This window comes from Sarcophilus harrisii, chromosome 1 (assembly GCF_902635505.1).
Source record: "Sarcophilus harrisii chromosome 1, mSarHar1.11, whole genome shotgun sequence".
Taxonomy (NCBI): Eukaryota; Metazoa; Chordata; class Mammalia; order Dasyuromorphia; family Dasyuridae; genus Sarcophilus; species Sarcophilus harrisii.
In genome coordinates this window covers 402595308-402609202 of record NC_045426.1, presented here as the reverse complement: position 1 = coordinate 402609202, position 13895 = coordinate 402595308, and the positions used below count along the sequence as shown (strand labels likewise).

General features: G+C 32.7%; 1 protein-coding gene across 1 annotated transcript in view; it reads left to right on the top strand.

Moving 5' to 3' along the window:
• Positions 1 to 13895, top strand: part of DNAH5 (dynein axonemal heavy chain 5) — a gene marked incomplete at its 5' end in the record, with an annotated part of 276873 nt that overhangs the window by 205788 nt on the left and 57190 nt on the right. Inside the window, 2 exons of the mRNA XM_031946282.1 lie at positions 11135 to 11378; positions 12456 to 12570. Coding sequence (XP_031802142.1) covers positions 11135 to 11378; positions 12456 to 12570 — 359 coding nt within the window. The remainder of the gene's footprint in view (positions 1 to 11134; positions 11379 to 12455; positions 12571 to 13895) is intronic.

Below are 13895 nucleotides of genomic sequence, written 5' to 3'. Positions count from 1 at the left end.
CTCACTTAAACATTTGTGTGTTATTCCCTTTGTAATTTCTAAAGTAATTCTACTTATCTTAGTAAATATTTTAAAATTTTCTATGTCTTACCTATACATATGTATATAAATGAAACAAGGAAATTATTTAAATTTTACCATCATTTTCTGTTTTTCTTTTCTCTCTAAAGATTTCTTCTTTTAAGTTTTTTCCACTTTACTTTTATAGTCATAAAATCTGGGACTAGGTTCCCTTTACATTTTTCTTACGAAAATGTTTTTGCTAAATGTTAACTGAATTATCAAAATATCTCTTCATTCAGATGAAATGTGTTCCCATCTTTTCAATTTTACCATTGAATATTTCTACCTCAATGTCCTACCAACACTTGCACATTGATATGCTATGTAAATAATAACAATTAACTTCCTTCTCCCTCTCCCCCAACCTATCTCAAAACCAAACCTCTCTATATTGATAGTATCTACTCTCCTACTGGAATACAAATTATAAAGTCTGGGGTCATATGTAACTTCTTTCTTCCTCTCTTCCTTCATTTACAATTAGCAAATAGTCTTCATTCTGTTTTGGTTATATCTTGCACTCTTCATTCTATGGAAAATGCTATCTAATTCAGGCCCTCCTCAATTCTCAGACTCCCATAATTTTTTAGTTGATTTCCTTACCTCTCCTTTCCAATTCTTGCTTTTTGCAGCTTAAAAAAATCTAAGATAAAAGCCACCATGTTATTCCTCTACTTATAATCTCCATTTTCTCCTCATTGCCGATATGATGAAATATTTATTCATTAGTTTTGTTTTAAGGATCTTAATAGTTTGACTCTAGTCTATTTTTCCAGCTATTTGGAACTCAAATACCCTCTCAGCCCAACATTATGCATTATCCATATGTAACATTGTTTCCTTCTTTCCTTATTCCTCAAATTACTTAAAATATTTAGTATGCACACTTTATTTTTATACATTACATTCTCTTATTAAATTATTAAGAAGCTTCTTGAAGAAGTAGACTATAGGATTTTGAATTTTTATCCTAAATATCTAATATAGTTCCTTATTGAAAATATGGGCCAACCAGAGAAAGAACTCTGGGAGATGACTAAAAACCATTACATTGAATTCCCAATCCCTATATTTATGCCCACCTGCCTTTTTGATTTCCTTCACAAGCTAATTGTACAATATTTCAGAGTCTGATTCTTTTTGTGCAGCAAAATAACGGTTTGTCATGTATACTTATTGTGTATCTAATTTATATTTTAATATATTTAACATCTACTGATCATCCTGCCATCTTGGGGAGGGAGTGGGGAGTAAGAGGTGAAAAATTGGAACAAGAGGTTTGGCAATTGTTAATGCTGTAAAATTAGCCATACATATAACCTGTAAATAAAAGGCTATTAAATAAAAAAAAAAAAGAAAAGAAAATATGGGCCAAAGCAGGAAATTAACAAGTATTTGTTGAATAGAACAGATATTTCCAAAGCACATATGCTGTTGGGATATGGTGTGTGGGAAGTTTCTGATTATGAGCTGATATAAGTGCTTGATACTGGAAATGGGCCATGTCTTAAGTTTTAAAATACATTGTGTGTTGTAGACATTATAACTTTCCATTTTCATTATAACAAAGCACATGTTATACATTATACTCCAGTAACTCTACCTTCTCCCAACTTCTTTACTTTTAGACATTGTAAAATCTCTGTATTATCAATCTCTTAGACACTAGTCTATATAGGGCAGATGTTATCTCAATCACCAGATCTGGTTGACTTTGCTTTTATATCTATTTCTATAAAATATACCCACATATACATATGTATGTGGAAATGTATGTGTATAACTATGTTTATGTCCAGTTGTTCAGTTATTTCAATTGTGCCCAATTCTTCATGACTCCATTTGGTTTTATTTTTGTGGCAGAAATACTGAAATGGTTTGCCATTTCCTTCTCCATGTCATTTTTAAAGATGAGGAACTGGGGCAAAAAAGATTAAGTGAATTGTCTTGGTTCACAATTTTAGTAAATGTCTCAGGCTGGAATTAAATTTAGGAGGACCAATTTTCGCTATTTCAGCCCTGGCACTCTTATCTACTAAGCCACCTACTTGCCCCATCTATATGAAAACCTAAGCTGAACTATGGTCCTAGGACTTGGGCATTATGACAATATCCTTGGGTTAGTACTAGATAACCAAGGTTATGTGGTGAACATAATGAAGATTGTGTTCTAGCTAACATCTGATTACACTTGTCATGATTTTCAACCCAACAGAGATCCCATAAAGTTATGTGCTGTTAAATCTCTAACACAGTTTGAATAAGTTCTCAAACTGAGACCTTTTTTTTTTTTTTTCTTTCTCCCTCTGTTTGGAATGTCTCTCACCTCAATAGTATAGTTTTCCCTATTGTAAATATCTAGCTATCTTTTAAAATGCTCTATCACAAATTCTTACAGCAATGTCATATGATTGATACGGAATCTTAGATTTGGAAGGGTCCTTGGAGAATATCTAATTTAACCCAAACTTATAAAAGAATATTTTACAACACATCAAAAGTCTTCCAATTTTGGCTTAAATATCTCTACTGAGGTAAAAACTACCCCCTCAAGCTCATTTCACTTTTATAAATCTCCATTTTTACTTATGTTACCCAGTGACTCCAGGTTTTTTGCTAGTTTTTCCATAGACATTTCAAACTCTAAAAATTACCATACAGATTCTGTCAAAGAATTAATCACTTTAATAATGTTCTATAACTTGGCATTGAGACTTGTGGGGAAAAGAAGCCAGAAGAGATTCCATCTTGAAAGCTATGTGTAAGTGGAGTTGTTTAGTTGTTGTATGGAATTGTTTAGGAGCGCTGCCTATCATGGAGGGGTGACCATATGGTATGCTGAGAATTTTCCAGGATGGTATTTCAGGATAGTGATAATCAGAACTGGTGGGATGGACAAAGATTAATGAGAACTAACTGCAATATTGTTAAGGTCTGAATTACTAGGTGCCTGGTTTCTGTGCTGCATCTTCTCATCTGCTTATAGAATTAGATTATCATCCAGATAATTGCAGATGGAATGTAAGGTACTCCCCATTTCCTTATTTCCTCCCATCAAAAGTGATGAAGAGACAGAAAGAGAAACAGAGACCTGTCTCTCTTGCTGCTAGGCAAAAGGCATCAATGTTTATATTTCTCACTTTTGCTTGTTGCCTTCTTATGCGTGTTCATTTGCCTGATAATTGCAAAACCTGATGGCTAGGTGCACCCTTATTTTTGCAATTAATACCAGCTCAGAGATAAAGAGAGAATTGGAAAGAGGTCTTGACCCTTTAGGAAGATCGGAACCATCCATTTTTCAACTGAGGGATGAGGTCAGAAAGGAGCAGACATTAATCCAATTTGGATTTCACATAAGCAAGAAAGTTTCATAATTATATCCCTTAGAATCCCTTAGAAGGGCTTAGAGAAGCCCTTGAATTAAAGGAGAATCTAAAAAGGTTCTACAACGATAGATGTAGATAGTAAATATCGCTTATTTTATTTAAATTTGCCTTTTTGAAACTTCAACTTTGTGTTTCTAGGTATGCCCCTGGAATTAAGCAGAACCTGTCTAATCCTTTTTCTACATTCTAGCTCTTCAAAAACTTGAAGATCACTCTCATATGTTTTCTATGTTTCTCTTCTCCAAACCAAATATGTCCATTTCTTTTAACTGATCCTCATATGATATGATCTCAAAATCTATTACAATTACAGTGATGATGACAACTGAACACAAGAATTAAATATCTTTTGACTATAGCAGAAAACAATAAGACAACCATTCCTGTACTTAGAATTAAGCCTCTGTTCTAGTAACTTATTAAATAAGTTTTTTTGTCCGAATTCTTGACCCTAATTGATATTTGAGGCCATTAAAATAGATTTTAAAGTGACATGTATAAAATGATATAATTGACATTTACATAATTCATTATGTTTTTTCAAAATCATTTTATTGAATCTTCCCTGTCATAAAATCAGCTTATTTTTAACAAGCAAAGAGGCTGAATCTCAAAAATGGTTAAAATATTTTTCCATAGTGATAAATCTCATATCAGAAATGGAATTCATAGCAAAAGATTTCATATGGAAATTGGAGTCATAAATTGCAACCAATACCTGAAAAAGAAATCCCATCTAAAACATATCCAGGAAATAGTCCTCTATCTTTACTTTAAAGACTTGGGATTAGAAGTAGTCTACCAAAGCAGCCTATCCCATATTTGTATAGCTTTAATTGAAAGACTAAGAATGTTGGTTTCTCCTGATTTGAAATTTAACATTCATTCTAGTATGTCATCCACTTGTTTAATTAGAGATTCTCATCTTGAACTATGGAAGCTGATTTTGTAACCCTAGAGACATTAAATTCCTTCTTATTAGATTAAGCCTACTGAGTTAGTTTATGTAGAACTTTATGGATTCTGTTGTGTGTTAATTCTCTGTTCTAGCTTTGCAGTATCTATAAATCTAAGAAATATCTACACAGATACTTAAACCATTGATAAACCTGTTTAAAAGTATGCAAAAAGTCAAGCACAGAACCTTGAGGAATTCTACTAAGGACACTCTTGGCATTGAAACATTATTAATTATTCTGACATTTTTGAAGGAGGGAAGGATCTTGAATGGATGAAAATAGGTTTTTTATTAATTAAAATAGTTTAATTTTTAAAAAGGAACTGAGGTTATTTTAATATGAACTCTCCTCAAATACATTGATTTTAAAAAATCAGTTTCCTTTTCTATATCTTCAGTAATGATCCTTTAATATTATGATCTGGAATTCCTTTAGGACTCAAACATGCTGTCCTATAGTGTACAGGTTCCATTTTCTTCCATTTGTGAAAAAAATATAATTAGAGATGTTGTACCTTTCTCATTCTATACCAGCTTTCAGAGATCACTGACAGTTGTTTAGCAATCCAATCTCTCATTTCTCTCATAGTTTTAAGAGGTAGCTCTTCTGGGCCAAGTAAGTATATACTCATCACTGATGGGTAAGTATGTATCTACTTACTGACTTTTTCTTTTGTCTAGGATATCAATTTTCTATTAACCAGTTTTAAAATTTCTTATAGTCCAACAAGTATTATTTTTTGATAAGAAAAATAAAATTGGAAGAAAATAAAGTTGAGTAGTTCTCCTTTAGCTCCTTTTCCAGCTCACACAGTGTTCCTATGCCATCTTCCATCTTCTCTACCAATATAGCTATAAATAAACTTATAAAAAGATACATACACATACATTAGCCATTTTTGTTACCCTGTGATTCCATATCAGATTCCATATTATTATAGTTTGAGATTTAGCATTCTTCTAAGAATCCTAAAATCCCTTTGTGTTATCCTTAACATTCTTCAATAACCATAGCTAGTCCAGAACCTTAATGTTCCTCATGCTGTTCTTATGGAACCATAACAAGATGGTGACAATGGAATTCAATTTCTGATAAGTCCTCTCAAATTGGAAACATTTAAAGGAGGGATGTGATAATGTACAATTTTCTTGTCACCCAAGAATCAGTTTTGCTAAAGTGTATTTTTTTAGCAGAGTTATGCTGTATTATTTAACAGTATTATTTTGTTAAAGGATCATACCTATATATTTCTTAATCCTTTCCAAAAAGTTCTGTCAATTAAAAGAAGTGAGGTTTTAATTGAGCACAAATAGTTTTGTCCACTAAGCTCACACTTGTGCGACCTAAATAGTTTTACCTTACATTCTGAAAGATTTTGGGGGGGGGTTAGTTTTTGGTTTGAGTAACATTCTTACTTATACTCTATCAGAATCATCTTTAGGTAAAATTATGAGGTAGACAAAATATCCAATCAATATTCAACTTAATTGCTTCTACTCTCATATCTACTCTACCTATAAATTATCTCTACTGCTGCCTCATGTCTTCTGTCATCCAAGGCAGGACTGACAGTTACTAGTGATTAGACAATTATCTGGTTAAATGCTGGGGGAAGGAGAAGCAATTTCAGTCTGAAACTGAGGAAGTAGGCATAATGTACAATACCATTTTTATGAAGAATATCTTTAGCTGAAACAGTATAGAACTCACTAGGACCCCAGGATTTAGCCTGTTCCTATATGAAGGATTAGATATGCTTCTGCACTCAACAACTGAATAGTCCATCTTCACTTAAGAGCTATTCTGTTTTACAGAAACTTGCTAGAAAATTATCTTAGAGGGAGAGATAACCTCTCTGGCTAAACAACCTGTCCTGACCACCTGAATGAAAGATGTTGATGTGATCATTCTTGGAGTCTATTAAACACCCATGTAATTCCTATCCCATCCCATCTTTTCCAGAAAATTGTCTCCTCCCCAGAAGATTGCACCATTCTAGCACTTGACCAGTGTTGGTATATGATACTAAAATGTGGAACACTATTTCCACTGAAGAATAAAAGATGAGCATAGTACTGGAGATAATGGGACAGAATGAGATCAAGGGTGTATGGAGTGGGCAAGAAGATGCAATTTTGTGGGACAGGAGTTAAGGACGAGATAGAGGAGAAATAAATCTAATTAATGTGAGATGAGGGGAGGAAAAGACGGTGCTCTTATCAAGTTAATCATATTTTCTCAGTGATAGTTGAGTTTGAGTCAGGATTCTCAGTTGAGAAAGTAGAGAGAAGTAGTATGATAATAAGTTTGATATCAGATGAAAAGATTTAGAAAAAAAATACTACATTGAGGGATATTGCGAATCATTCTGGTAGGCACAAATTAATTTCCTTGCTGCAGTCTGGGTTTTACTGGGATTATCTGATGATTCTTGAGGTCATGCCATATGAAGATCAATTAGAAAAAAATGGGTACATTTAAGCTGAAGGAGAAAAAACTGAGAAAGGATGTGTTTGTCATTTTAAAACTTTTGAAGGGTTCTAATGGAGAAAAGAGATGACAGATTATGCTTGGTTCCAAGGGGACATACCTTGAAACAGTAATTGCAGTTGTAGAAAGGCTTATTGAGTTCTAATGCATATGCTACTGAAATTTTGCATTACCACTTTCCTTCTGATTTATCCTTTCAGGGCTCTCAGGAAAGCCTTTGAAGCAAATGACAACTTTGAAAAGTTTAAGAAACCCTATTCTAAGACATAGGTTTATAGAAAATCTTCTTAGTCATGTAAAATCCAAATTGGATGTGTGTCTCTCTATCCTTCATCAAAAGGCAGGTAGGAAGTACATGGATAGAGTGCTAGAAGTCAGGAAGATTCATCTTCCTAAATTCAAATCCAACCTTAGGCATTTATTAGCAATGGGATTCTGAGCAAGTCACTTATCTCTGTTTGCCTCAGTTTCCTCATCTGAAAAAAAAGTGAGAAGGAAATGGCTAAGTATTTATTGATTTTTTTTTGATGCTCATATATAATTAATATTTTGTTCACTTAAAAAGTTAGAAGGTTATATAAAGGGGGTACACACAAAACATAAAAATATAGCCTGAACAGAAAAGAAATAATTTATCACTATTGTGGAAGTCAAATTCAATCAAATGCAAAAAGATTGCAAAGATCAAAAATTAACTATAAATTGGAAGAAGAAGAAAGTTTAAAAGAAAAATAAGCAAAGATATATATATATATATATATATATATATATATATACAATTAAAATTGTTCTACCCTAATCTAATCAATCAAGATGTGAACTCTAATAAATGGGAAACATTTAGTATCTTTTTCAAGAAAGCCCCAAATAAGATTACAAAGACTTGAATATAACTGAAACAACTGAATAAAACCACCACCACCACCCCAACAATTCATCATCTACATCTTAGCTCTCTGCTGAAAGAATATATTTCTAAGCTTTTTAAAGGGTCAAAACTTCTTCCCAAGTCTCTCTACTTTAACTGGCATTAATTATATAAACAATTCTATAGATAGGCTGTCTGAGAGAGGAAATAAAGTGGATCTGATACAAAGTAAGAGGGAATATCCTTTTGCTAACCAAATTGTGAAAGATTGTGTCATTGGCTTATCATCAATGGTCTCAGTTTCATCTGTAAAATGAAGGGAAATACTTAGAATCACTTGATAGTTCCCTTCAGCTTTAAATTTTTAATCTTAAAAATCTTTCTTTTCAAGGGATTTAGGTTAGGTTAGGAAGGGACCTTAGAGATCATTTATTTGAATCACTTGTTTTATAAATGAGGAATGGAAACCTGGAAGGGGAGAAGTGAAATGAAATGACTTGCCTAAAGTCACAGGGCTAGTCAATAAGACACTTGTGATTTGAATCTTGTTTTTCTAATTCCAAATCCATTGGCATTTCTACTATATTGTAGTGCTCATAAATGGATAGTGAATTAAGTAAATGGTGAAAATACAGAAATAAAATAATGTTTTCCCTTTAATTTAATTTTATAATATTTCTGAGTATAATGGGAATGTGCTATTACTGAATTATTGAAGGTGCAATGCTATTGGAAAAGTATGCATTAATTCTGCTTATTTTGTATCACTTCTTTTGTATATCCTACAATTTGAATTCCCTTGAAGCAGGCAAATGAATTAAAATAACCACTATGGAGTTTTCAAACAGAACATGACAACAGATGGAAATAGATTAAAAAAATAAATCTAGTTTTGGTTGAGTTGCTCATCTCAAAGAATTAAGTCTCCATGGAACTTAAGAACTTTTGCTCTAGGAAAGAAGAACTTTCTTTAAAATGACACAATGACTGTCTTCACCTACACAAATATTAAAGTACCCTGCAAATATATGAATAAGACAACAAAAAATGTTCTGTATGCATTGTCTACATGTTGCTTTGTTGTCACAAGACTCATTTCATTTTTTCTAATTAATAGTATTCTATTTTCCCCAATTACATGCAAAGATGGTTTTCAACATTGATTTTTGTAAGATTTTCACTGCCAAATTATTCCTCTTCCCCAAGACAGTAATTTGATATAGGTAATACATATGCATATATAAACATATTTCCATAGCAGTCAAGTTATAAATGAATAAAAGTGAAAAACCACCAGTAAAATAAGAAAGTGTGAAAATAATATGCTTTGATCCTCATTCAGTTTCTATAGTTTATTCTCTGAATGTGGCTGGCATTTTCCATCCCAAGTATATTGGAATTGTCTTGGATCATTATATTCCTGAGAAGAACTAATTCTATCATAGTTGATCATTGCAAAATCTTGCTATTAGTGTGTACAATGTTCTCCTGGTTCTACTCACTTCACTAAGCATCAGTTCTCATAAGGCTTTTCTGAAATTTATTTGCTCATAATTTCTTATAGAATGATAGTTTTCCACAAACATTTTTACACATATGGGTTCTTTTCTCTCTTTTATTTTCTCTTTAGGATACAAACCCAGTAGTGTCAATTCTGGATCAAAGGGTGTTCTGTCAATTTATGGATAAGTTCGAATTTGCTCCTATAAATGACACTTTTTAACTCAATTAAAGTGAAAGTAAAATTTAATTATACAATACACGGAATAGATTGCCTACAATAACAACCAATATAGTAAATAATACATAAAAGACAAAGAATAAGGAAAACTATGATTAAAATAGAAGAGATAGAGACAAGGTACATCACCGATCTAAGGAGCACTGGAAAAAGCTGGGGGCTCCGTTGCAGCCTTCAAACTTGATCGGGAAAAGTGTTATCCCAGGCAGAATAGTATCTCCGTGGGTGAAGCCCAATGAGGATTAAAACAGGACTGAATTTATAGGGCTTGAAAACAAAGAAAGCACAGAGCTAACTTGGTTACATATAGAAAGTTAAGTATAGGAGAAGGAAATGCCAGATGGGCTTCCAAGATGTGACTTGATAAATGTAGATGTCAGGGAGGGGGCCAACCCTCCCTGGCATCTATTGTGTCCCAAGGAGTGGCTAGTTCCTGGATTGTAGAGGTGAAGCCAAACACATGTGGCATATTTCCGGTCTCATAGGGTTAAAGAAAGGCTAAGTTCCCATGGAGAGAGTCACGTTCTTGAAATGATTTAAAATGAAGTTACTTATAAGAAAGTATTTCTTATTCAAAGGGTATGTGCAGTTGATAGCTCCTTGGACATAGTTCCAAATTGCTCTCCAGAATGGCTGGATCAGTTCTCAACTCCACCAATAATGCATTAATTTCCCAATGTTCCCTTAGCACTTTCAACATTTATCATTATCTTTTCTTAGTCATTGAGATTTGACATGAATTTATAAAGTCTGTTTCAAGAATATAGATCTTTACTGAATGAGTTTAACAAAATATAAGCAGTTAATATTTTTAGAGCAGTATTGTCAAACTCAAATAGAAATAGATCCTTTCAGGCTATATATTAACTTAGAAACAAAAAAATCAACATTATTTGTGCTTAGTTTAATTTTTATTTATTTTGTTAAACATTTCCCAATTACATGTTAATTTGATTCCAGAACATTATGGAATGTGGAATGTCGCAGAGCTTGTAAGTCAGTAACCATTAATTTGACAATTTAAAGCATGCTTAAAAAGTCTGTACTTAATAGTAGTAGTAGCAGTAACAACAACAGTACTAATTACAATAATAATTAATATTTATATAGCTATATTTGGTATCATTGCACATGAATAGCCTATATCAAATTGATTACTGTAAGTTAAGTAAGTAAGTAAATAAGGAGGGAATTTGGAACTCAAAATAAAAGGAAGAAAATTAAAAATTGTTTTTATATGTAATTGGGAAAATATAAAATATGATTCAAAAAAAGAGAAAAAGTAACAACCAAATAGTGTTTCCTATGTCCCAGGATTTTTCAATCATCTCATTTGATTCCCACAAGAATATTAAGAAGCAAATATTATTATTATCCCCAGTTTCCAAATGACAAAATTGAAACAAGTAGAGGTACAGTGACTTGCTAAGGGTCACAAAACTGGCAAATGTCCCAAACTGGATTTGAACTCAGGTCCTCCAGTCTTAAGGCCTGGTACTCTATCTTTTATGCTACCTGACTATATTCAGGTTACGTTCCTAAAGATCTTTAACTGGTAATTGTGTGTTGTTTTTCTCTGCATGTTTATTAATTTGGATAAAGAAATTGTATTTATGCAAATTAACAGGAACTGGAAAAGGAAAGAACTAATCTTATGGAAGATGTAACAGCAAACAAAAGAAAGATGAAAGAGCTGGAAGATAATTTGCTTTACCGTCTGACAAGTACAAAAGGGTCATTGGTGGAAGACGAGAGTCTCATTATTGTGTTGAATAACACTAAAAAGACTGCAGAAGAAGTAACACAGAAGCTTGAGATTTCTGCTGAGACAGAAATACAGATTAACACAGCCCGGGAGGAATATAGGCCTGGTGAGTTTTAAAATGAAAAACAAATGTCAGAAACATGAAGCAAGGACAAAGTAGGGTTAGAGGAAGTGCATGAAAATAAGCAAGGTGTATACATGTGACTTCACATATTGTTTTTATTATATATTTCCTTTTTGGAAATACTTCCATCAATTTGAACTCTCTTTTTCACCCATAGTGAGTAAATTTTTTTATATGTATGTAAATCTTTTGAAGTCAAAAATTGGCATAAAGTCTTAAAGTTCTATCATGACTTAAGCAATACCTTCTGTAAGTAAAGGATTGCAAAGTAAGTAAAAGGATTAATTTTCTGAAAGTTTAAAAGTAATGTTTCTACATGTATTGATCCTATGGTCTGTCAATTAAATTGTTTAGATGATTGTTCTGATGAGACCAGTAACATCAGCATGGTCTATATATAGATCTACCAGTTATACCATTCTATAACTCCAAAAATTATGGCCACCTCAATTAGCTGCTTTGGAAATGGACACTACTAGTAATGGATTTCTATGGCAGATACCATCTCTATTCATTAGAAGGCAATCAGACACATTGACCCTATTCATAATTTTGGATGTGACAAATAGCCAATTTTCATCCTAACCTGAATGTTTCTCCATTTATCTTTAAATACTGAACCATAAATAATTACTGTCAAGTTTGAGGCATTGCTGATAGACAGATTCCATTCTGGCACAGCTCAAAAGAGCCCCCCCTCTGGCAATTCTTGGCGTTAATTTTCATTCTGTTATTTGCTTCCTTTCCCTATTTAAAAAAGAGAAGATAATACATATTTATTAAGGACTTGAAAATCTTAAGATAGAAAATACCACTAAAATATTATTTTTATACTTTTTAATTACTTTCATGAACTATATATTTTAGGCCTAAATTGATCAGTAAATTCATATTACTGTGATCTATTGGCAAATATTAGTTGCATTTGATTAGGCATGCAAATCAAAATAATTGCTTTATGGTATTTTAAGTTGGGGTTATCTATTTTTTATTGTGTAATTTATTCACTTTGCATATAGTGTAATCTTGTCCTTTGTTCTTATTGTTTTTTCCCACCAGTGGCAACAAGAGGAAGCATCCTCTATTTCCTCATCACAGAAATGAGTGTGGTTAATGTGATGTATCAAACTTCACTACGGCAGTTTCTGGGGTTGTTTGACCTTTCTTTGGCCAGGTACTATGATACACAAGAAGCTGAGATGAATTTTATACCAGTGGTTCTGGTAGTTACATGCTAACTTTAATTACAAGCATGTAGCCACTGCGAGTTATTCTGAATAGCCTATTGTAGGTATATTTTTTTATTGAAAGTAAATATGGGTTTAGAATCTGGGAACTACTGCAGTGGGAACCAGGAATTAAATAAGTCAATGAAAACATGCTTGTCTTAGAGACTTGACAAAATGCTGTGTTATAACTGGAATTGAGAACTGAGGCTAGGATTGCTGAGAATAGCCAAGCATATCTTCCCCTTTCCAAATTTATTTTTAGGGTCATCAAGTAACCTAGGTAGTTACTAGGCTAGGTAGTACAATGGATAGAGCCCTAGAGATTCAGGAAGAATGGATCCTATAGTGGAGACACTATATGATGCTGGGCAAGTCATTTATCCCTGTTTGCCTCAGTTTCCTCATCTGTAAAATGAGCAGAAGGAAATGGTAAGCCACTCCAGTATCTTTGCCAAGAAAATCCCCAAAAGGTATCACAAAGAATCAGACATAACTGAAAATAACAGTCACAAAAGTAATCTAAAAATCAGAAATATTTGTTTTCCAAAGGATTAGTCCCCTCATGCCAATAGAAGACTTTTAATAACACAGGACCTGTAGGAAAGTCATTCAAAGTGTCTACTGTGTGCTAGATACTATGTTAAGTTCTGGAAAAACAAACAAACAAAAAGAAACAAAAGACAATGTCTGGCCTCAAGAAACACATAGTCTAATGATGGAGACAACAAATATACACACATATACAAACAAGGTATATTCAGGACAAATGGGAAATTACTAGAGGGAAAAAAGAGGAAAGCACTGTCTCATGCCCCCAAGTTCCTAATTATAACTCATAATAACTACAAAAAACAATGTGTTTCTGTTTTAAGCAATAAAATCAAATTACTAAAGGAAGGGAAATGAGAAAAAATACTTCAAATGTGCAAACTAAAATAATTTAAGATGAAATAAAATTAAAGCAAAAAAAAATCCTAGCTTATTCTATTCAAAGTTATGAGTAGATGGAGTGGTTGTCACACTCTACTAAGAAATAGAAAAAAATTAGGACAAGCAAGTGCTTTTAAAATAAATATGAAGAAATAACCAACACCATGTGACTAAGATCTGCTGTTTGTACATGTCATTCCTAATAAGAAAAAGAACAAAGTAAAGAGTCTCCAAACAGATGAGAAAAACTAGACCCAATGGAATAGTGGCAATTCCTTAAAAACTCTAAATAAGAATCAAGTCTTGTTATTTATCATTAAAAATTCTTAGTTGGTAGGAA